The 23,394-nt window shown below is 45.0% G+C and overlaps 2 protein-coding genes and 1 long non-coding RNA gene across 3 annotated transcripts in view; 1 reads left to right on the top strand and 2 right to left on the bottom strand.

Annotated features, from left to right (window-relative positions):
- CCDC30 (coiled-coil domain containing 30) overlaps window positions 1-7,918 on the top strand; it is a 117,382-nt gene extending 109,464 nt beyond the window's left edge. Inside the window, exons 16-20 of the mRNA XM_065914991.1 lie at window positions 137-273; window positions 1,489-1,603; window positions 5,792-5,859; window positions 6,096-6,269; window positions 7,398-7,918. Coding sequence (XP_065771063.1) covers window positions 137-273; window positions 1,489-1,603; window positions 5,792-5,859; window positions 6,096-6,269; window positions 7,398-7,425 — 522 coding nt within the window. The 3' untranslated portion in view covers window positions 7,426-7,918. The remainder of the gene's footprint in view (window positions 1-136; window positions 274-1,488; window positions 1,604-5,791; window positions 5,860-6,095; window positions 6,270-7,397) is intronic.
- A 2,584-nt stretch (window positions 7,919-10,502) lies between these two features.
- LOC136153358 (uncharacterized) lies at window positions 10,503-15,741 on the bottom strand. The gene is given in 2 exon segments (XM_065915098.1): window positions 10,503-14,721; window positions 14,878-15,741. Coding segments are annotated over 2 exon segments (2,049 nt in total). The 3' UTR covers window positions 10,503-13,536.
- On the bottom strand, window positions 10,503-23,331 carry LOC136153304 (uncharacterized). The gene is made up of 2 exons (XR_010660386.1): window positions 22,899-23,331; window positions 10,503-12,057 (listed from the first exon to the last, which is right to left on the bottom strand). It is a non-coding gene; the product is annotated as an uncharacterized lncRNA (long non-coding RNA).
- Between the last annotated feature and the right edge of the window lie 63 nt (window positions 23,332-23,394).

Genomic DNA, 23,394 nt, shown 5'->3' with positions numbered 1-23,394 from the left:
GGTAAAGACAGACTAAGAAGACAGGAGAAAAGATGTTTGCAAGACAATTTACTGTTGAGTTTAGAAACAGGCTGATGCTCTTAAATGTGTAATTCTTTCTCCTGCTGGGGTAATTATGAGGACTTATTATCTCTAGGAAAAGGCATTCCAGCACCAAATCACCACCCAAAATGATATCCTGCTCCTAGAAAAAAGGAAACTTCTGGAGCAGGTCACAGAACAAGAAACATTGATTAACAGCAACAAGTGGATGATATCTTCTGTCCAGAGCAGGTGGGTGCCTGCCGCAGTGACCTGTGAGCTCCACAAAGAGGATATTTCTCCCTCCACAAAGAGATCATTCCAGAGGTGGTCCTTTGAGTTTGCAGACTTGTCTCATAATTGTTTCTCTGCTATTTGGGTGTTTTTAGCAGTTCATACAAGTGGCAGAAGTTGTAAAATTAAAGAGAACAGTATCATGGAGAGGGTAAGCTGGGCATTCAGATAGGCTCTTTCATGGCAGGATTGCCTCCCAAGGACCCAGCTGTGTTCATCCTGGTCCATCCCGTTTATGTGTGTTGACACTCATGTTCATGTTTTGGCATCTACGGAATCAAGGTAGACTGAGAGAGAATAAGGCTGGCATCTCAGCTGTATGACTTTCTGGTTTTATCTTTTTACATAAGTTACTTTCCCCATTCTGAGCCTCAGTTTCCTTACCTGCAAAATAGGCTTCATAACAGCATCTATTTCATGGGCTCGTTGTGAGGATTAAAGGAGCTAATACATGAAAAGATTTAAGTGTTTACTGTATAGATGGGCTTCCCAGGTGGCACTAGTGGTAAAGAACTCATCTGCCAGTGCAGGAGATATAAGAGATGCTGGTTCGATCCCTGGGTCAGGAAGATCCCCTGGAGGAGGGCATAGCAACCCACTCCAGTATTCTTGTCTGGAGAATCCCATGGACAGAGAAGCCTGGCGGCTATGGTCCATAGGATCACAAACGGCTGGACATGACTGAAGCAACTTAGCATGCATGTGCTGTATAGATAGTTCACAGTGCCCACATACACGGCAAGTACGTGGTAAATGGCTACTGCTGCTACTAATACTGCTGCTGCTACTGTTTTTACTTCTACTACTACTGAAATAAAAACACGGGGTGACTGAGATCAGAACCAGATGCAGGCCGTGTGGCTACAATGTTAGAAGGGATGCAGAGTCCCGCCTCTAAATGTGATCATATCATTTCTTAGGTTTCTCAAGGGCTGGAACTGTGCCTTTCGTATTCTTGCATAGAGTGTGTCTCTATTCTCTATTTAATGACTGTGTATAAGCCAGAAGCTTACTCGTTTTCACTTGGTTTTGGAATGTGTTGGGAATTATTCTGGCAAAGTTGGTTCTAAAATTTGGCAGTGGGCTAAGACCCAGAGCTAGTGGGAAGTGGAAGAGAGTTTTTTGGATGATCCAGAAATGTTGAGTTACGCCTCTGATCTATGCCATCCTTAGAGTACTTGTCTTGGATGAAGAAAATAAGCAGCTACAGAAAAACAGTCTCCAGCTCACACAAGAGGTTGATCTCCTAGAGCATATCATAAAGAGCATCCAGACCCACAGAGGGGAGGTAAGGCTGCTGTCTTCTCTTCCCTTCACCTTCTGCATGAAGCTGTAGCCTGAACTTGGCCTTGGTGGACTATGGCAGAGATTCACTGGCTGCACACCCAGGGAGCAGGCCTTGACATAGCTCTTGACCAACTTGCTCTTCATCGGGTCAGCTTTTGTTCGACTGGCTCCTCCAATGTGATCCCAAAGCACTCTGTGTATGCCTCCCAGCCTCTTCCTTAACACACTGTACTGTCATTGCCTTTTCACTTCTCTCTCTCATCATCTCAGCAGTGACATCCTGGAGGAAAAGGGTTACATCTCATACGTTGCTGTATCTATGAACAGGTGCTCCGTAGATATTTGAGAATGAAAGGATGTTAAATGTCCACACACATATGCCTCCTTCTCAGTTGCCCTGTTTGCCTTGTATTATTCTATCCCCATCTTGAGAGATGAGCCCATCTGAGGCTCAGAAAGGTAAAGTGAAGCTAGTCTGGTCTGGCAAGGAGTTAAGTCTAAGGAGAACATCTGAGTCAGAGAAATGCAATTATGTTACAAAAGTCCTGGCAGGCAAGTAGCCAAGTCCAGAGAGATGCAGCCAATAGTCTACATTCAGATGAGATCCAGGGTCTGGCTGGTGACCGAGTCAGCCAGAGGGACTTCAGTAAGCAGAGCTGAGTTCTGAATCCAGGATGAAGCCTACTTGCTTTCTTCCCTGGCTTATATCATCTGCTAGGCCTTTCTTCCCAGGATACTTCACAGTAGATCCTGCTTATTGGTTTAGGGGCCATGGAAAGACATGTCTCATCTCCCCTCTGCCATCTTCCCAGCCTTTGTCTTATAAGTCCTGTGGTTCTTAGTCTGTAGCTGAAGGGGTCTTTAGAAAATACATGTAGTCTGAGCAGAAGACTCAGTGCTGTGCAAGAACTTCCTGCAGTCTTCAGGGTAAAACTCCCAGTTTCTGATATGGTCTTTATATGCTCTGTGACCACTTCTCTGGTCTGTTTTGGTCTATATTTTCCTGAGAAAGAATATTTGGTTTTTAAAGTCATGGAGGACTTCTCTGGTGGCGCAGTGGATAAAATCTGCCTGCCAGTGTAGGGAACACTGCAACTACTGAAGCCTAGAGCCTGTTCTCCACAACAAGAGAAGCCACTGCAGTGAGAAGCCCATTCACTACAATGAAAAGTAGTCCTCGCTTGCCACAACCAGAGAAAGCCCACACAAAAACCAATGAAGACCCAGTGCAGCCAAAAGTAAACAAATAAATAAATGAAAATTTAAAAGATCATGGAGCTCAAAACAGGTAACTTTTTTTATGTTACAAAGGGACAGAAAATGTTTACCAGAGTATTAAGTAAAAGCTTACCTAGGTAAATATATTGGAATGATTACATCAGCTAATATGAGGTTATTCATGTAGAAAAGTAGACATAATAAACAGGCTAGCAGTTATATGTAACTTTTTCTGTATTTTCCAGGTCTCCTATAAATGTGTTATCATAATTTCATAATTAAAAAAAAATAAAATCAGGCTAGTAGTGAAAAGCACTAATATAGAAAGTCTGGCATTTATTTGTTATTTTAAAAATAATTTTATTTATTGAGGTAACATTGGTTTCTTCCCTTGTAGCTCAGTTGGTGATGAATCTGCCTGCAATGCAGGATATCTAGGTTCAATTCCTCAGTCAGGAAGATCTGGAGAAGGAAATGGCAACCCACTACAGTATTCTTGCCTGGAGATCCCATGCACAGAGGAGCCTGGCAGGCTACAGTCCATGGGGTCACAAGAGTCAGACATGACTTAGCAACTAAACCTACCTACCCTACCCTAACATTGGTTTATAACATTATATAGGTCTCAGGTATATAACAATTATACCTTGACTTCTGTATACACTACAGCATGCTCACCACCAAAAATTTATAGTTTCTATTCACCACCATAACAGTAGAACACTTCTGCCCATTTCACCCTCACCCACTTTCCCCTCTGGTAACCACTACTCTGCTCTCTGTATCTATCTGTTTATTTTTTTGCATATTATTCCACATATGCAATATATTCCACATATTTCACATATTATTCCACATTAAGTGAATTAAGGTAGGTTTAGTCACCAAGTCCTTTTAGACTCTTGAGACTCATGGGCTGTAGCCTGCCAGGCTTCTCTGTCCGTGGGATTCTCCAGGCAAGAAAACTGAAGTGGGTTGCCATTTCCTTCTCCAGGGGATTTTCCTGACCCAGAAGTTGAACCCAAGTCTCCTGCATTGCAGGCAGATTCTTTAACAACTGAGCTGCGAGGGAAGAAACCATATGGTATTTGTCTTTCTCTCTGACTTATTTCACTTAGCATAATACCTTGTTGTTCACCCACGTTGTTACAAATGGCAAGATTTCATCTTTATATATTTATAGTCTTCTTTATCCACCATTCATGCATTGAAGGGCACTTAGGGTGTCTCCATATCTTGACTATTGTTATTAATGCCATAGCTTTTCTTTTTAAAAAAATTTTATTTATTAATATTTATATAGGCTACCCTGGGTCTTCATTGCTGTGCAAGGATTTCTCTAGTTGAAGTGAGGGGAGGCTGTTCTCTAGTTGTGATGCGCAGACTTCTTACTGCAGCGGCTTCTCTTGTTGAAGAGCAGGGGCTCTAGAGTGTGGGCTTCGGTAGCTGTGGCCCATGAGCTCAGCAGCTGGAGTGCACAGGCTTAGTTGCCCCCCAGCATGTACAGTCTTCCCTGATCAGGGACTGAGTCTGTGTCCTCTGCATTAGCAGGCAGATGCTTAACCACTGGGCCACCAAGGAAGTCCACATATACTCTTCAAATTACTGTTGTCATATTCTTCAGAGAAACACCCAGAAGTGGGACTGGAACATGTGGTAGCTTTTAGTTTTTTCAGGAGTCTCCATGCTGTTTTCCACGGTGGCTGTACCAATTTACAATCCCACCAACAGTGTATGAGGGTTTGCTTTCCTCCACATCTTGCCAGCACTTGTTATTTCTTGCCTTTCTGATAACAGCCATTTTAACGGGCATGAGGTGATATCTCATTGTGGTTTTGATTTGCATTTCCCTAGTAATTTAAGTGTTGTTCAACATCTTTTCATGTGCCTGTTGGCCATCTATATGTCTTCCTGGGGAAAAGTGTTTCTTTAGCTCTTCTGCCCATTTTTTAAATCCAATTGTTTGGTTTTTTGTTGTTAAAAGTATGAGATGTAGAATTGTCAAATATTCCATAGATAGTAGGGATTAAATCCCCCCAATTTTGATGATATAAATTACATATAACATTTATGTTTAAAGTATACAATATAATGATTTATTATATGGATTTATTACAAAATGATCACCACTGTAAGATTAGTTAACATCCATCATCTCATATAGGTCCAATTTTTTTTCCTCATGACGAGAACTTTTAAGTTCTACTCTCTTAGCAACTGTCAATACATACAGTGCAGTGCTTTTAAGTAGTCATCATGTTTTACATTATGTTCCAAGAACTTATTTCTCTTACAAGAGAAAGTTCATACCACTGATCACATTCACCTAATTCCCCCATCCCCGACAACCATAAATCTGGTTTGTATTTCAAGAAGGTTAGTTTTTTTTTTTTTTTAAACTCCAAGTATATTTAAGATCATACAGTATTTGTCTTTCTCTCTGACTTATTTTACTCAGCACAATGACCTCAAGGTCCATTCATGTTGTCACAAATGGCAGGATTTCCTTATTTAAAATTTTTCATTTTGCTGAATAGTATTATATGGTACACATATTCTTTATCCATGCGTCCATCATGGACACCTAAGTTGTCCATATTTTGGCTATTGTAAATAAAGCTCCTCTAAACATGGAATATAGATATCTCTTTGGGACAGTGATTTCACTTCCGCCAGGTGCATACCGAGAAGTAAGACAGCTGGATCATATGGTAGATCTCTTTTTAATTTTTTAGGAACCTCCATATGTCTTCCACAGTGGCTGTACCAATTTACTTTCCCATGAACAGTGCAGAAGTGTTCCCTTTCTTCCATATCTTCTCCAGCATTTGTTATCTCTTGTTTTTTTGGTGATAGTTAGTCTAATAGGTATGAGGTGAGGTGATTACACTTTTAACCAAAAATATGTATAAAAAAATACATATCACCAATGGTTTATGATTATAATTTAATACTCATCCTTTCTTTTAAGGAAACAACTGTTTGTGACATCCGTGAATCTGAAGTATTGAATAAAATCATTTACTTACCAAACTCCAGGTTAGTAAAATCAAGACCATCATTTGCATGCCTGAGAGTCATGGCTGCCTAGCTAGTTCTGGTTGCTGGCCTGAGAAAGCATAGTATTTAGAGGTAATTTTCTCTATATTTAGTATCTAAATCTTCTTGTAGCTCCTCCTCCCCTTGCTGCCACTTCACCTTCACACTTGACAGAATCCTGACTTAAGGTAGAAAAGAATCCATTTTATGTGGTCCTCACATAAGGCCCTTCTTAGTTTTTCAGGAACGGGTTCAGCAGAGTGCACTGAAAGTCTTCAAGAGACCGAAGAACAGAGGTTAGAAGAAGCAGTGGCAGACCCCAAGGCCCTCAAGTCCCTTTCGTGTTCACAGAATTCTGAAGCTGGATACATAAACATGGCTTCTCTGAAAGAAACACATCTCATTCAAAAGTAAGACCAAGTCAGATCTAGAAAATCATCGGTGTCTAAATAGACTGATCAAAACTGCTAACCTGAAGTTTGGGTGTGCAGGTGGAACATGACATGGAGAAGAGTTCAGGCAGATCCTCACTGGACATCAACCAGGAATCTTCAAAATTGTTGACAAATTCATTAAACCTGTTCTACAAATGGATTTCTCAAGTTTTTTTGGTATCCTCTAATGCCTTGTATTGATCAATGTCATGACATAAATTCAGTGGTTTAGTAAGATTGTTGTTCAGCAGAGCACATATATGGATAATTCAGCATTCTACCTATTCTTATTATCATGGGTATTATTTTTTAATTTAAAACAAAAAAATAATGTAATCACCTTAAAGCAAATATTTGAGAAAGAAAAAAACATATAAAGCCCACATTTTTGACACAACTACTTTCATTTATCCTTTTCTGGTTCTTATTCAAATGTATATATTTTAAATGATTATACTGTATATTCATTTTCAGTCTGATTTTAAATTTAATATATCATAAAACATTTCCCCATATTTCATCAGTCTTCATAATTATTCTTTTAGTAACCATATGGTATCCTATCATGTTGTCCTACAAACTGATCTGTTGTTTGACATTTGTTTCTACTTTTTTACTATTTAAGATTATTGCTGTGATGAAAGTCTTTGTAAATGTAGCTCTTTTCTTGAGTTATCCAGAAAACGAATTTACAAGATGGGCATGATTGGGATAAAGAATATAAATGATATATAGTTTTGATACATCACTTGCTAAATTGTTTTAAAAAGATTGTGTCAACATATTCTTTCTATAGTTTAACTCTTTAAGCCTCAATTTCTTGATCCATAAAATGGGAGCAATAGTAGTTCCTATCCTATAGAGCCGTGAGGACCAAATGAAATGAACCATGTATGCAGCACTTAGTAACAGCTTAATAAACACTTAGACATCATTATTTATTTTCAATAGCAGTTTGGGTGTACTAGTTTTTCTGTAACCTCATCAACATAGGATATTATCAATATAAAAAATTATTCTAAATAGTTGGTATAAAACTATACTGATGGATGATTTCTGCTGCTCCTTCTCCTCTTTCTTCTATACCTTCAATTGGAAGTACAGAGGGAAACCAAATGGAGAGAGAAAGTAACCAGAAGTTATTGTAAATGACCCCTTAAGTTGAGATCAAATTGCCAACATCCGATGGATCATCGAAAAAGCAAGAGTTCCAGAAAAACATCTATTTCTGCTTTATTGACTATGCCAAAGCCTTTGACTGTGTGGATCACAATAAACTGGAAATTTCTGAAAGAGATGAGAATACCAGACCACCTGACCTGCCTCTTGAGAAACCTGTATGCAGGTCAAGAAGCAACAGTTAGAACTGAACATGGAACAACAGACTGGTTCCAAATAGGAAAAGGAGTACGTCAAGGCTGTATATGTTACCCTGCTTATTTAACTTACATGCAGAGTACATCATGAGAAACGCTGGACTGGAGGAAGCACAAGCTGGAATCAAGATTGTCGGGAGAAATATCAATAACTTCAGATATGCAGATGACACCACCCTTATGGCAGAAAGTGAGGAGGAACTAAAAAGTCTCTTGATGAAAGTGAAAGAGAGTGAAAAAGTTGGCTTAAAGCTCAACATTCAGAAAACTAAGATCATGGCATCCGGTCCCATCACTTCATGGCAAATAGATGGGGAAACAGTGGATGACTTTTGGGGGGGTGGGCTCCAAAATCACTGCAGATGGTGATTGCAGCCATGAAATCATGAAATTAAAAGATGCTTACTCCTTGGAAAGAAAGTTATGACCAACCTAGATAGCATATTGAAAAGCAGAGACATTACTTTGTCAACAAAGGTCCATCTAGTCAAGGCTATGGTTTTTCCAGTGGTCATGTATGGATGTGAGAGTTGGACTATAAAGAAAGCTGAGTGCTGAAAAACTGATGCTTTTGAACTGTGGTGTTGGAGAAGACTCTTGAGAGTCCCTTGGACTACAAGGAGATCCAACCAGTTCATCCTAAAGGAGATCAGTCCTGGGTGTTCATTGGTAGGACTGATGTTGAAGCTGAAACTCCAATACTTTGGCCACCTGATGTGAAGAACTGACTCATTTGAAAAGACCCTGATGCTGGGAAAGATTGAGGGCATGAGGAGAAGGGGACGACAGAGGATGAGATGGTTGGATGGCATCACCAACTCAATGGACTTGGGTTTGGTTGAACTCTGGGAGTTGGTGATGGACAGGGAGGCCTGGCATGCTGCAGTTCATGGGGTTGCAAAGAGTCAAACATAACTGAACTGAACTAAGTTGAGACACACTGAATTTTTATATGTAAGCTTTGCTTCCTCAGACCAAAAGGGTGGTCATAGGATATAGGAAATAATAGCTGTGATATTAAATCCAAGTCTTACCCAACTCATTCAAGTCATTGAATCTATTTATTGAATAGTGGGCACACCTGTGAAGTAAGGGGCGGAAAGTGTCATTTTTTTTTTTTTACAAACCCAAGTCCCGGTGCTTGCAGAACAGTGAGAAAAAACAAATAGAAAAATTCGAATTTGGAGGAGAGAAAGTTTTATTGCATGGGCCATGCAAGAACAGGTGGTTCCTTCTGGAAAGACCCAAACTTTCCATGAGTTTTCAAGGAATAGTTTTTAAAGGCATCATTCAGGGATGATGACTGTAAGGTGTATCTTTCTTCTGACTGGTTGGTGGTGAGGTAACAGGGTGATGTTCCAGGAATCTCAATCATCAACCTTCCAGTTCCCACCAGTCTGGCTTCTCAAAAGGTACTTACCATCCTCCACCTGGGTGAGGGCTTTAGTTCCTGCAGCACTCAAAGATCTGTATCAGATTATTACATATATCCCATGAGGAGGGACTGAGGCTCTGTTTTATCACTGAAATACATTTTTTTTTTACATTTAATTGTAGTTGATTAACAGTGTTGTTAGTTTCAGGTGTACAACAAAGTCAACTAAAATTTTATTTATTTATTGCTGTGCAGCAGACAGGATCATAGTTCTCTGACCAGAAATCAAACCCATGCATGTGCTGGAAGCATAGTCTTAACCACTGGCCCACCAGGGAAGTCCCTGAACTGTAATTCCGTGACTGCTTTTCCTTTGTTTTTGCATTCCCTCATGTCCTTCATTAGGAACTGTTTGGATCTGCTCTTTGGAACAAGGTCCAGGAGGCTCAAGTCTTTCTACAAACAAGGAATCAGGTACAGAAGAAAGGGTTTTATACACAGTAGTGTCCTGCAAGGGCCTGCTGTCTCAATCCCTTTTTCTTTGGTACTCCACAACCTCGAGGGAAACAGGTGGACAAGAAAAGGAACGTTTTAGATAGGTTATTAATAGGCTTTGCAAAGGAACCTGGTTTTTAGGAAGGACCCAGTTTCATTTTCATGGAGTTAAAACAAGTGTGAAGCAGCTGGTGAGGTGGGGAAACCATATAATTTTGGATGGTGAATGGCATGAAGACAATCAGTAATCTGTCCAAAAGAGTGGCAGAGGGCTACTTTAGATTGGGTACAATGTTCCTGACTGATAACCTGAGCTGAGACTTGACCTACAAGGCCACTCCCCACCCTCATGAAGATCTAGAAGAATATTAAAGTCAGTTAACAGGCCCTAAATAGAATTCGAGTCTCCGTGACCTATAGGAACAGGCTAGAGTCCCAGGTAGGTGGCCAGATAATGTAATGTAGGTCTTTTATGTAAAGAACTGGATTTTTTTCTAAATAAGGGAAGCCAGGAGTGATCTATAAGCAGATTCATTTAAAATCTCTAGCTGCTCTGCAGTAAGTGACTTGGAGATGATGAAAGCGGAAGCCTGTGGGAGAACTGGAATTAAAAGTCTAGTGCCTGACTTCAAGAAAGTGCTAAATTTACTGAACGCGCCTTATAAGCCAGGCTGTTTTAAGCTCTGAATATAAACACGGTTTTTGCTTCCATGGGCCTCCAGACTAGTGAAAAGGGGTAAGAAGCTGCACATATGATGGTTCAGATAGGTCTTGGTTGCAAAGGCTGATAAGGATCCTGAAGGGCCTAGTCCAAGGCCCGTAGCCTGAGCGAGAATAATCTGTACTGCACTTACTGTATCCAAGTGAATGGGATGCCCGTAGGCCTCGAGCAAAAAAAGGCCGAGGACTTCCTCCTGTTGTACCCGATCGCGGAATCCCACCAAACACCACAGGAGCCACGGATGGATACAAAAGCAGTGAGGGACTTTATTACAAGCTCGGGCAGGGACTCCCTCCACACAACCTAATGGCCATGCGGACAGAGCCCCGAGTGATGGCGGCGATGTATTTTTATACCGTATAGTGGGGGAAGCGGGAAGCTTAAGGGGATTGGTTAATTCTTTAACTAAGGAGGTCTTGTAAGCTACTGATTGGTGGGAGGTGAGGGGCTTTCTTGAGGGACTTTCCTGCCCTCTCTTGATTGGCTCCTTGAGTTTCTTTCTCTTTAAATTTCGTTTTCTCTCCTCGGGAGGAGGTTTTACTCAAAATGGCGGTGCTATCCTAAAATAGAGTAGTTTGGGTTTCACATTTCACATTTCCCCCTCTTCTAGTTCCTATGGAAGGCCCAATCATGGGTCTTCTACAGAGTCAACTATATCATCTTTATAAGGGGGTCTGTATGTGGAGACATGTCTGCTATGGGAGGAGTGTGTGGAGTAGGTCCAGTATCCCGACTTTGGTTTTGGGAGGGAGGTTTTGGGGTTATCTCTTGGGAAGAAGGTTTTGGGGCTATCACCTGGTTTGTTCCCAGCTTTAATTTAAGCTCAAACCGGACTCCAGTGTCATATCCGGTCTTGTAGAGACGGAGGCCCCAGGCTCGGCCAAAATCCCACCTGGTAAACTTTTTCCCTTTATCTGTGAACTCAATCTGTAATGGAAAACATTGTCCAGGTTTAGATGATACTCCCTGAGAGGGGCATTTTTGGGTGTGCGGGGGTGATTTTACCTGAATGAGGTCTTCGTCAGAGTTGGTGAGCCAATGGACCGTTCCTGTAGTTTCACATCCCCAAGCGGCACAATAAAAAGAATCTACCCCCCCACATTTATCAATTTGGGTCTGATCCCTTCCTCCCCCTGGGCAGACATAGACAGGCACTTGTTCGTAATAATGTGGGCCCTTACCCTCACAATTGCGGGTGAATAAGCTGTAGGAGCCATGAGCAAAAAAGTCGGTCAGTTGGTGGGGACCAAAGCCATTACCGTCGGCCGCCAGGACACATAAATCAAAGGTCAATACGGGCCACCATGTCCCTTTGGGGGCTACGTTGGAACTCGAATTAAGTATTTCTCCTGTCTCAGGGTTGTAGACCATCCAAGTCATGTTAACCGGATGATGGGGATTGGCTGAGGTAAGTCCCTGGATGGCTGCCCAGAGCACAAAGTACCTTAAGAGGGAGATACTCTTTTGGGGCGTTTCTGAAGTTTTAGCTTGAGCGGATTGTCTGGATGCCTGGAGACTCTCCATTGTGGCAGAACCTTGTGGATGTGGGTGAAAGGATCAACAGGCCTCACATGCGAGAAGTGGATCCTCGTTGAGATACCGTCTACTTTGAGGGCCGTTGGTGTGACTAAGATGATGGAGTAGGGTCCTTTCCAGCGTGGTTCGAGGGTGCCTGAGTGGTGTCTTCGCACATAGACCCAATCTCCTGGCCGAAAATGATGCGGTTCAGGCGGTGGTTTGGTGAGGTATAGGGCTTCTAGCCATTTCCAAATGTTCTTGTGCACCCGTTGGAGGAGTCTAAGAGAGGAAAACAGAGCATCAACAGGTAAGTCAGCTGTTAAATCAGTCTTTAAACTAGGTGCAATAGGGGGAGGTCTCCCGAACATAATTTCAAAGGGGGTTAGCCCCAACATGTAGGGTGAGTTCCGCACCTGGAACAAGGCAAAGGGGAAGAGCGCCACCCAGTCTCCACCAGTCTCTAGGGTTAATTTGATCAAGGTCTCTTTTAAAGTTCTGTTCATTCTTTCTACTTGTCCTGAACTCTGGGGTCGATAGGCACAATGTAATTTCCAATTTGTCCCCAGAACCGCCGCCAGTCCCTGACTTACCTTGGAGACAAAGGCGGGACCGTTATCAGAACCTACCTGTGCAGGGAATCCGAACCTCGGCAGGATCTCTTTTAAGAGTTTTTTTGTTAAAACCTGGACTGTCTCCTTTTTTGTTGGGTAGGCCTCTACCCATCCAGAAAAAGTATCAATGAAGACTAGCAGGTATCTATATCAGTATTGTCCCGGTTTTACCTCAGTAAAGTCTACTTCCCAGTAGGCTCCAGGGCGTGTTCCCCTTTCTCTGGCTCCTTTAGTTGCTCCTGAAGTCTTGGTTGGGTTTGTTAGCAGGCAAGCCTTACAGTCCGAGGCAATTTTCTCTATTTTCTCCCGGTAGTCTTTGATGACAATCTTTGCAGTTTTGATGAGATCTTGCATTTTTTTTTGTCCCTTTGTCCATTTTGTACGAAGCTGCTCCCATCCGTGTGCCAAGTCAGTTCAGCATCCGGAAGGGGGACGTCTTTTGGATCAGCCCGGATCCCACATACTTGAGCCAGGATGTCAGCACAGTCATGTAGTGGAGTGTCCAGGTCTGGATCTGGCAGGAGTGAGGCTGGGCTCAAAGTAGTTGGCGGCTGAAAAATGATCTTGGTAGGGTTTAGTAGTAGTCCCTGGTAATGGGTCAGTCTAGCGTTACTGATCCATCGATCTGGATGCTGTCTCAATATACCCTCTATGGCATGAGGGGTTATTTGCAGTTCTTGTCCCAGGGTTAATTTGCCAGCGTCTTTTACTAACAAGGCCACTGCAGCCACCATACGCAAGCAGGGGGGCCATCCACTAGCCACTGGGTCCAGTTTTTTTGAAAGATATGCCACTGGTCTTTTCCAAGGTCCCAGTTTCTGGAGTAACACCCCTTTGGCTACCCCTCTGCTCTCATCTACATAGAGAAAGAAGGGCTTAGTGACGTCAGGTAGACCCAGGGCAGGGGCTGACAGGAGGGCTGCCTTAATGTCCTGGAAGGCTTTATTCATTTCCTCTGTCCAGGCAAATTGTATAGTCTCTTTTGTTGCCTGGTATAGTGGTCTTGCCATTTCAGCAAAACCTGGGATCCATAATCTACAGAATCCAGCGGACCCCAGAAATTCTCTAATTGTGCGTTGACTCTGGGGCTTAGGGATCTTTAACACAGTCTCTTTTCTAGCTTTGGACAGCCACCGCTGTCCTTCTTTTAATATGTATCCCAGGTTGAATGAACGTCTTGTCTGCCAATTTGTGCTTTCTTTGCGGAGGCTCGATATCCCAGCTCAGCTAAAGTATACAGCAAGTCTCTGGTTGCCTCCAGACAGGTTTGTTGGAATTCTGTGGCCAACAAAAGGTCGTCCACACACTGTAGCAAGGCAACCCGTGGGTGTTGGACACGGTACTCACCCAGGTCCTCATGTAATGCTTCGTCGAAGATCGTGGGCGAGTTCTTGAATCCTTGTGGTAGTCTCGTCCAAGTTAGTTGCCCATGAATGCCTTCTTCTGGATCTGACCATTAGAAGGCAAAAATATTCTGGCTTTTGGGTGCCAGGGGGAGGCTAAAAAAAGCATCTTTTAAGTCCAGTACCGTATACCACTGGTGATTGGGGTTCAAGGAGCTCAAAAGAGTATAGGGGTTTGCTACTGTGGGGTGGATGTCCATCACCCGTTAGTTAACTTGTCTCAAATCCTGCACTGGCCTGTAGTCATTGGACCCCGGCTTTCTGACTGGGAGAAGGGGGGTATTCCAGTTGGATTGGCATGGGCATAAGATGCCCTGAGCCAACAGCCTGCGTATGTAAGGGCGAATACCCCTTTTTGCCTCTTGTGGCATCTGATATTGCTTGACTCTGACGGCCTCTGCTCCTGGTTTTAACTCAATATAAATTGGGGGCCAATGTTTGGCTAAGCCTGGACCTCCGGTTTCTGCCCAGGCTTGTGGGTATTCATTAAGTCACTGATGCATATCAACCTCAGGGGCTACTTCGGAGGGGCCTTGGTGTAATCTGTACTCATCTTCTGTTTGCATGGTCAGAACTTGTACCAGCCTACCAGCCGGGTCCGTAACATTCACCCCCTCAGATGAGAAATGGATCTGGGCTCCTATTTTGGTTAGCAAGTCTCGGCCAAGCAGTGGGTAGGGGCAGTCTGGTATGACCATGAAAGAGTGCGATACCCGGCCCGTGCTCAGATCTAGGTTTCTTCGGGTAGTCCATGAATATTTGTTCATACCAGTGGCCCCCTGCACCCATGAAGTCTTTGAATAGAGTTTTCCCCGTGGGTCAAGCAGGACAGAATGTTCAGCCCCAGTGTCCACTAAAAACTCAATTGGGGTCCCCTCCACTTTTAAGGTTACCCTGGGCTCGGGGAGGGGTTCCGGGCCCCATCTCCCCTAGTCGCTCAGGTCCCCCAGAGCCAAAACGTTAGTTCCTTGTTTGAACTTTTTAGGGCAATCCTGAACCCAATGTCCTTCTTTTTTACAATATGTACACTGATTCCGTCCTAACTTTGGTTTTCCCTGGGGGTTAGGTTTCGGCTTACCTTCTGCCAGTTGTCTCAATCTCTCCTCTCGTTCGTTCGGCTGGGCGCTGGTGGCGGCCAGGAGAATGCGAGCCATATTTCGGGTCTGCCAGTCGGCGGCTCTAGTCTGCTTCTCTTCAGGTGTCTCTCGGTTATTATAAACTTTCTCTGCTACTGCCATCAGATCTTGAATAGATCTTTCACCTAATCTATCTATCTTCTGTAACTTCTTCCTTATATCTGGGGCTGACTGATTAATAAAATGCATCATTAAGGCTGACCTAGTATCCTCCGCCTCAGGGTCCATGAGAGTGTACTGATGGAAAGCGTCCATCAGTCTCTCCAGGAACGCCACAGGACGCTCTTCTCTCCCTTGCTGTACATTGCCTACCTTAGCCAAATTAGTGGACCTGCGAGCGGCCGCTTTGAGACCCCCCAACAGAGCCTGGCGGTAGACCCGGAGCCGCTCCTTACCTTCTGCCGTGTTATAGTCCCACTGTGGCCTAGACAAAGGGAAGGAAGAGTTAATCGTCGCAGGGTTAGCCGTGGGTTGCCCACTTTCTCCTGGCACCAGTTTCCGCGCCTCTAGCTGGATCCTTTCTCTTTCTCCTGTGGTGAATAATATCTGGAGTAGCTGCTGACAATCGTCCCACGTAGGTTGATGAGTAAACAGAACAGTTTCTAACAAATTAATAAGCTCTTTAGGTCTGTCTGAAAATGGGGCATTCTGGGTCCTCCAATTATATAAATCACTAGTAGAAAAGGGCCAATATTGAAGGGGCTGATTTCCATCAGCATCAGGGGGACCCAGAGCCCTGAGAGGAAGAATAGCTGCTGAAGTAGAGTCGGCAGGCCCCCCAGGGGAGGCGGCCCTACGATTTCGGGTGTTCATTGCAGGTCCCCCCCCAGCCGCTTCTGGAGGAGGTTAGGGGGGTGGGGGTTCGAGCTGAATAGGAGGAGGGAGAGAATATGGTGGAGGTGTGATAAGGAGATCAAGAGTCGAATCTTCCTGTAAAACAGGGGCAGAGGGGGCAGCCGGAGGCTTTTTCTTTTCTTCAGCCACTAGGATCTCCGTGGCTGCTGCTGCCTGTGGAGGTAAAAAGGGTTGGATCCAAGGGGTTGGGCTGACTATTAAATCTTCCCAAACCAGGATATATAGGACCTGGTCTGGATGTCCGCTTCAAGGTCTGAGGATGATTTCTCAGACTCTCCGGACAGTCCTTAAGTCAAAAGTCCCTTCAGGAGGCCAGCCTACGTTAAAGCTGGGCCATTCAGCACTGCAAAAGATAACCATCCGAGATTTTTTAATTTCTACACTCAGATTATGAGCTCGAGCTCTAACTTCTTTGAAATGGTCAGTTATTAAGGTAAGCGGAGAGCATCCAGATTGGGTCTGTGCCATCGTCAGTCAGTCACACTGAAGAAGGAATTCATAGGGCCTGGACTCCATCTCAGGCCTGTCCATGCTGATCATGCTCGGCCACCTCTCCAGTGGACCCTGAACTCTCTGCTTAGTGCCTGTGGGAACGACAATGGAAGGAGAAGACCCCCTCCAGGCAGGGGAACCTTGAAGATCATATCCAGGTTACTCATCACCTAAGTTTTCAGAAAACCTACCATAATCACCCCTGCCTCTGGACAGGTCATAAATTTTTTCCGTATCTATCAGGATGTAATCACAGGCTTATTGATTATTAACTGGTTGGAACGTGACCACGGGCTTATTGACTATTAACTGTTTGGAATGTAACTGCGGGCTTATTGATTATTAACTGTTTGAACACATAACACGTGAATGATGGGGTTATTGTAGTTGTATTTACCCTTCCTTTGTTTATGTAAGTTTCAAGGAATTTGGGGTGGTGGGTTTGGACACGTACACATGGGGTATAAAAGATTTTCACAAATGCTGGTTGGGGTCCTTGGCTAAGAGGAGACTCTGCCTTGGGCCCGCCGGTGTAATAAACTGCACTCCACTATCTGCATTGTCCTTCTGAGTGAGTTTGTTTCCCGGAACGTATGGCTATAACATTTGGTGCGTTGGCCGGGAAACGCCTCACTTTGAGGAGACAGGTCTCATTTGAGGCCACCCCAAGGCTTTGTAGTTTGAATCTCCTAGAGGGGGGAAGGCGCCTCGCCCCTCTGGAAGAATTCGGCCTTTCAACGCCCGGTTTCTTCGCTTTGGCAGGTAGTAAACGGCAGCAGGGGAATGGAGCGCTCAGGTGAGGAGGAACCCACCTGGTAGGGTGGAAGAGGGGGCCTGATCACCCCCCCCCGGGAGGGACTAGAAGGGGCAGGGACCCACAGGAGCCTGGAATAGGCAGGCAGCAGCGATTGCTTGGTCCACAGGTCGATGAGTGTGCTAGGGTTTAGGAAGGAAATTTGTGAAGGTCATTTAGGAGGTGTGTCCACGCCGTCTAGGGGAAAATTATTACCAAGCGATCGCCAGGGGATTTTTAGGATAGGAAACTGGTCCTTGTATGCTCATATTCTGCCCTCCCCTAGGAGGTGTCCCATCTGTTGTGAAATTCTTGACCCCCTTGGAATTGTTAGGCCAGAAGGAGGGGGGATACAGAAGTGAGTATAAATTGGCTTTTCCGGAGATGCCCTGGGACATGGGATATTTAACCCATCTGTGTTTTCATCCTCACTTGATCAGGCCCACCAAGGCAGAATGGACTTTAAGGGAGAAGCAGTCTTGGACCATGTGATGTTCTGGTTCAGCTGTACTGACTGGCAGGTGAAGACACACCGATCCCCCTTCTCCTTCTGGGATCTGGCAGGTTAAGGCTCTTCTCACCCCAATTAGGAAGGAGGCAGAAAGGCAATTTAAGTGTCATTGAGTGGAAATATCAGAAGTACTTAGGGTACTGAGAACTTCGTAGACAGAACGAAAAAAAAAAGTAGTAGAAGGTTCAAGAAGGTAAGCAAGATGGGGGGAAGTGAATCTAAGGCAACTGTATTGGAGTACATGATTAAAAATTTAAAGAAGGGATTTGGAGGATACTATGGGGTGAAGATGAAGCCTAACTGCCTCCACATACTCTGTGAGGTCGAATGGCCCCCTATGGGAGCAGGATGGCCACCAGAGAACACCGTGAACTTAAAAATAGTGGAAGCGGTCTATACAGTAGTCACAGGAGAGCCAGGACACCTGGATTGATATCCATCTATTGACTCATGGCTAGAGTTAGCTCGAGACCCTCCTTGGACAAGGTTCTATATCCAGAAGGGAAAGGAAAAAATATTAATGGCACAAAAATTGACTGATGATAAAAAAGGAAATTCTATAGGATTTGGACGGGGATGACCTGACTCCTCCCCCATGCTGGATAATGAGGCACCTGCCTCTCAGTGCTCCACTAGGACCGGAGGCCTCCTTAATGCCCTATGCAGGGCCATGTGAAGTTCCTGCAGCAGCTGCTGCTCTTCCGCCAGCTCTCCCGGAGGTTGTAGAGCCGCCGTTTTGGCAGGCTCCGATCCCAGTGACAGAAGCCTCTGGCCAACACTTTCAGGAAACAGCTCCAGCTGAACCACCAAGCTATACGCCCCTCTCCTGGTGAGTACTGACAAGAAAGGGAGGGAGACACTGGAATTAAGCAGAGACTGCGCTCTGCCAGAGAGCCAGAGGGAACGAAAGAGAACAGACAAGAGACTTACAGTGCAAGCTGCTACTCTGGGAGTCTATCTCAGGCCCACCGGAAAACCTCATCTGCCCCAGGGACAGGACAGTCCTTCAACTGGTCCCAAGGGAGGCCCTGGACCCATTACAGCCAAACCAGTGTGCCCGAGCTTTTGGCCACTGGAAGAATGAATGCCCTAAGGCAAAGAAGGAAGAGGAAGCCCCCGCAGTTGTGGGGCTTGCTGACCCGGAAATTAACTAGGGCTGCTGGGTCTCAGAGATATCAGGTCCCTGAGAGCCCATGGTAACCTTATAGGTGAGGGACCAAAATATTGACTTCATGGTGGATACAGGAGCAGAACTGTCGGTGGTAACAAAACCTGTGGCACCACTGTCCAAAGACTACCGATGTAACTGGGGTATTGGGAGAAGAGATGATTAAATCATTTTGCCAGCCCAGAAAATGTCAGATGGGGGGGGGGGGGGACCAAGTGATTCATGAATTCCTCTACATTCCTGAGTGCCCAGTACCCTTGTTGGGAGGAGACTTGCTCTCCATACTAGGGGCACAGGTGACTTTCTCCCCTGAGGAGAGGCCCACCTTCTGGACGGACTCTATGACTTATTTGCCCTCTCCCTCAATACCCCCCCCCCCAAGATGAGTGGAGGTTGCATGAGCCTCTGAAGGAAGAACCGGGTGGGCCAAAAGAGCATGAGAGAGCTAACTCAATTATTCCCTGAGGTCTGGGCAGAAGACAACCCCACTCCCCCCAGGCTGGCTAAACATCAAGCCCCAGTGATAACAGAACTCAAACCAGACCCTGCTACCGACAGAGGCCTGGGCCGGCATACTGCCCCACATCAGTAGATTGAAACAAGCTGGCATTCTAATAGAGTGCCAGTCAGCTTGGAATACGCCGAGCCTGCCACTCAAAAAGGAAGGAGGACAGGACTATAGGCCTGGACAAGATCTCAGGCTAGTAAACCATGGTTACTCTGACTTTACAACCCACTGTTCCAAACCCCTATACCTTACTTAGCCTCCTCCCGCCGAGGACTAAAGTTTACACCTGCCTAGATCTCTAGGATGCCTTCTTCTGCATACGCCTCGCCCCAGCGTCACAGCCCATCTTTGCCTTTGAATGGGAAGATCCAGTCGGGAGCACCGAACAACAGCTCATCTGGACTCCCCCACAAAGGTTTAAGAACTCCCCAGCCATCTTTGGGGAAGCCTTGGCTTCTGACCTGGACTCATTCCATCCGGAAGAGTGTGGATGTTGGTTCCTACAATACGGGGATGACCTGCTGCTGGCTGCGTGAGACCAAGGAAAAATGCTGGAAAGGGACAAATGCACTGCTCCAGCTGTTGATGGAAGCAGGTTACTGGGTGTAGAAGAAGGCACAGATCTACAAAGAGGAGGTAAGGTATCTGGGTTTTGTTTTAAAGAAGGGCTCAAGGTTCCAGACCCTAATCGTGTCCTATATACTGATGGCACTAGCCTGATAAAACAAGGACAACTGCTGTCAGGTTAGCCAGAGCGGAAGGGGCCATCAAGACTGAAAAGGGATGGTGGGAATTGCCAAGTGGCAAATTATTGGTACCGGAGGAGCTGGCACACACTCTGGTAAGTCAAACACACCAAGCGACCCACCTAGGCCATGCTGCCTGCTCACAGGTTAATGCTGCCTCTCGGGTATTCAGACAAAAACTTCCAGGTATTCAGCTGAAAGGCATGCTGCCCCTTGAACACCTGGGAGTGGACATCACTGACATGAAACCTCACCGATACTACCATTACCTGCTGGTCATGGTATGTACATTCTCGGGATGGGTAAAAGTTTTTCCTACCTGAACTGAAGGAGCATCAGAAGTAGCCCGGTGCCTGCTTAGGGAGATAGTTCCCAGATTTGCGTTCCCTCCTAGCATTGGATCGGACAATGGCCCGGCTTTTGTGACTGATTTAGTGCAACAAGTAAGCAAAACTTTAACATCAAATAACAACTGCACACTGCATATAGGCCCAGAGTTGTGAGATGGTGGAATGAACCAACCAGACACTTAAAGAGACTCTCCAAGTGGATCAGAGAAACTGACTGCTCCTGAGTGGACTTTCTTCCAACGGCTCTGCTCAGACTCAGGATGACCCCACAGTCCCAAGGCTATTCTCCATACGAAATTGTGTATGGGAGGCCTCCTCCCATAATAAAACAGGTGTCAACAAATTTGCCTCAGGTAAGGGGGGATAGGATTTCACAGCAGATGGAACTGGGTAAGGTAATAAATCGGGTAACTAAGTTTGTACAAGAAAGGGTGCCATTCCCCCTTGGGGAACAGATTCATGAATTTACACTTGGTGACCAAATATGGGTCAAAAATTAGAAATATGATTTGCTAGCCCCTTGGTGAAAGGGCCCTTATGTTATTCTAACTACCCCTACTGCAGTTAAAGTTGCAGGTATTGTCCCTTGGGTCCATCAAATGAGAGTGAAGAGAGCATACCACGCAGACCCAGAAAACGCTGAGTGGACTGCACAGAGGGACCCCACTGACCCTCGAGAGACTAAGACTATCCTTAAGAAGAAGGAAAAGATCCCGGACTAGCCCCTCCTCAGGATGAAGCCACACAATCAACTCCTGCTGCTTGGCCTCATCAACGTGATTTTGAATTTAACTTCTGACAATGTTTTCGTCTCATGGGCACATTCCTACGCAGACTTCCAGAACACCTACAACTGCTGGGTATGTGGGGCTATGCCTCTGTCTGTGATGGATGGACTTCCTTGGTGGGTGACACTGCTCTGCCAAGGAGATCTTAAATCACTCTGCTCTTTTCTGGGATGACAAAAAGAGACTTTCCTCTCTCTTGTCAATCATAACCCCTCCTTGCTCTCTTGATGTAAGACCTACAGTCAATAGACTCGGGTCATGGGGCTACATTTGATATAAACGCCAGTGTAACAAAAGCCTAACCTATAGCAAGCCCCAGTAAATCTACCTTATTTACATGCTAGGTGGACAAGATCTGTGTTTCAATGGTATGAGTATATTGCTGCCTTTTTCGTACCCTCTATAGGGACAACAAATATTATGATTAAAGTAGAGGCCTTGACTAATTTCACAAACAGGCCCTCATAGATAAAACAGAAGCCATCCAAGCCTTAAATGAAGAGCAAATCTAAATGAGAAAAGCAGTAATTCATAATAAAATGGCTTTGGACATACAGCTGTTCAAGGAGGGACCTGTGCTATAATTAAGGTTGAATGTTGTGTATACATTCCTGACTTATCTGACAATGTATCAACTGCTTTAGATGACATGAAAAACCAGGTAAAAGCAATGTCAAATGAAAACATTCCTTTCTGGACTTCGGTCCTATCTTGGGTGAAGGGCGATTGGTAGAAAACTATATTTACCACTGTCATAGTTGCCTTGATAGTTCTGCTTTGTGGACCCTGAATTTTACAATGTATTATGAACTTTGTAACCCGAAGGTTGATGTCATTCTCCCTAATTGGCAGTTGGAGAGCCAGGGTGCAATATATCCCTATGAATGATGCTCATGAGTTAAGAGCATCAAGAAGGGGGAATGAAGAAGGAATTCATAGGGCCTGGACTCCATCTCAGGCCTGTCTATGCTGATCATGCTCGGCCACTCTCCAGTGGACCCTGAACTCTCTGCTTAGTGCCTGTGGGAACGACAATGGAAGGAGAAGACCCCCTCCGGACAGGGGAACCTTGAAGATCGTATCCAGGTTACTCATCACCTAAGAGAAAACATACCATAATCACCCCTGCCTCTGGACAGGTCATAAATTTTTTCCGTATCTATCAGGATGTAATCACAGGCTTATCGATTATTAACTGGTTGGAACGTGACCACGGGCTTATTGATTATTAACTGTTTGAATACATAACATGTGAATGATGGGGTTATTGTAGTTGTATTTACCCTTCCTTTGTTTATGTAAGTTTCAAGGAATTTGGGGTGGTGGGTTTGGACACGTACACATGGGGTATAAAAGATTTTCACAAATGCTGGTTGGGGTCCTTGGCTAAGAGGAGACTCTGCCTTGGGCCCGCCGGTGTAATAAACTGCACACCACTATCTGCATTGTCCTTCTGAGTGAGTTTGTTTCCCGGAACACGTGGCTGTAACAACACAATGAACAAACAAGACAACACACCATACAAATAACAGAGCGTGCAATTCCAAGAACAAAAGGTACAGAGTATATCAGATGTGTATCAGAGGTGTATGTGTAAATATATATATATATATATATATACGGGACTACAGAGTGGGAGCTGGAAGACGTCTCTTCCTGCTCCCTGCTGTACCCGTATCGGAGCGTCCGCCTAGGTTTAAGTCCAGCTACAGAGAGGGGCCCTCTTACAGATACAGATGCAGCTGCTGCTACTGCTTACCGGCCGTTCGTCCTCTGAAGTGCGGGTCCTGGAGGGTCCGGGGGATCCCGGACAAGCCCCCAAAATGTTGTACCCGGATCGCGGAATCCCACCAAACACCACAGGAGCCACGGATTGATGCAAAAGCAGTGAGGAACTTTATTACAAGCTCGGGCAAGGACTCCCTCCACACAACCTAACGGCCATGCGGACAGAGCCCGGAGCGATGGCAGCGATCTATTTTTATACCGTATAGTGGGGGAAGCGGGAAGCTTAAGGGGATTGGTTAATTCTTTAACTAAGGAGGTCTTGTAAGCTACTGATTGGTGGGAGGTGAGGGGCTTTCTTGAGGGACTTTCCTGCCCTCCCTTGATTGACTCGTTGAGTTTCTTTCTCTTTAAATTTCGTTTTCTCTCCTCGGGAGGGGGTTTTACTCAAAATGGCGGTGCTATCCTAAAATGGAGTTGTTTGGGTTTCACATTTCACACTCCAAACTCAGCGCTCAAGGAGACTCAGG

Source organism: Muntiacus reevesi, chromosome 1 (genome assembly GCF_963930625.1).
Source record: "Muntiacus reevesi chromosome 1, mMunRee1.1, whole genome shotgun sequence".
In the NCBI taxonomy this organism is placed as follows: Eukaryota; Metazoa; Chordata; class Mammalia; order Artiodactyla; family Cervidae; genus Muntiacus; species Muntiacus reevesi.
Note: the sequence above shows the minus strand (reverse complement) of the source record. Positions and strands in the feature narration are given on the sequence as shown.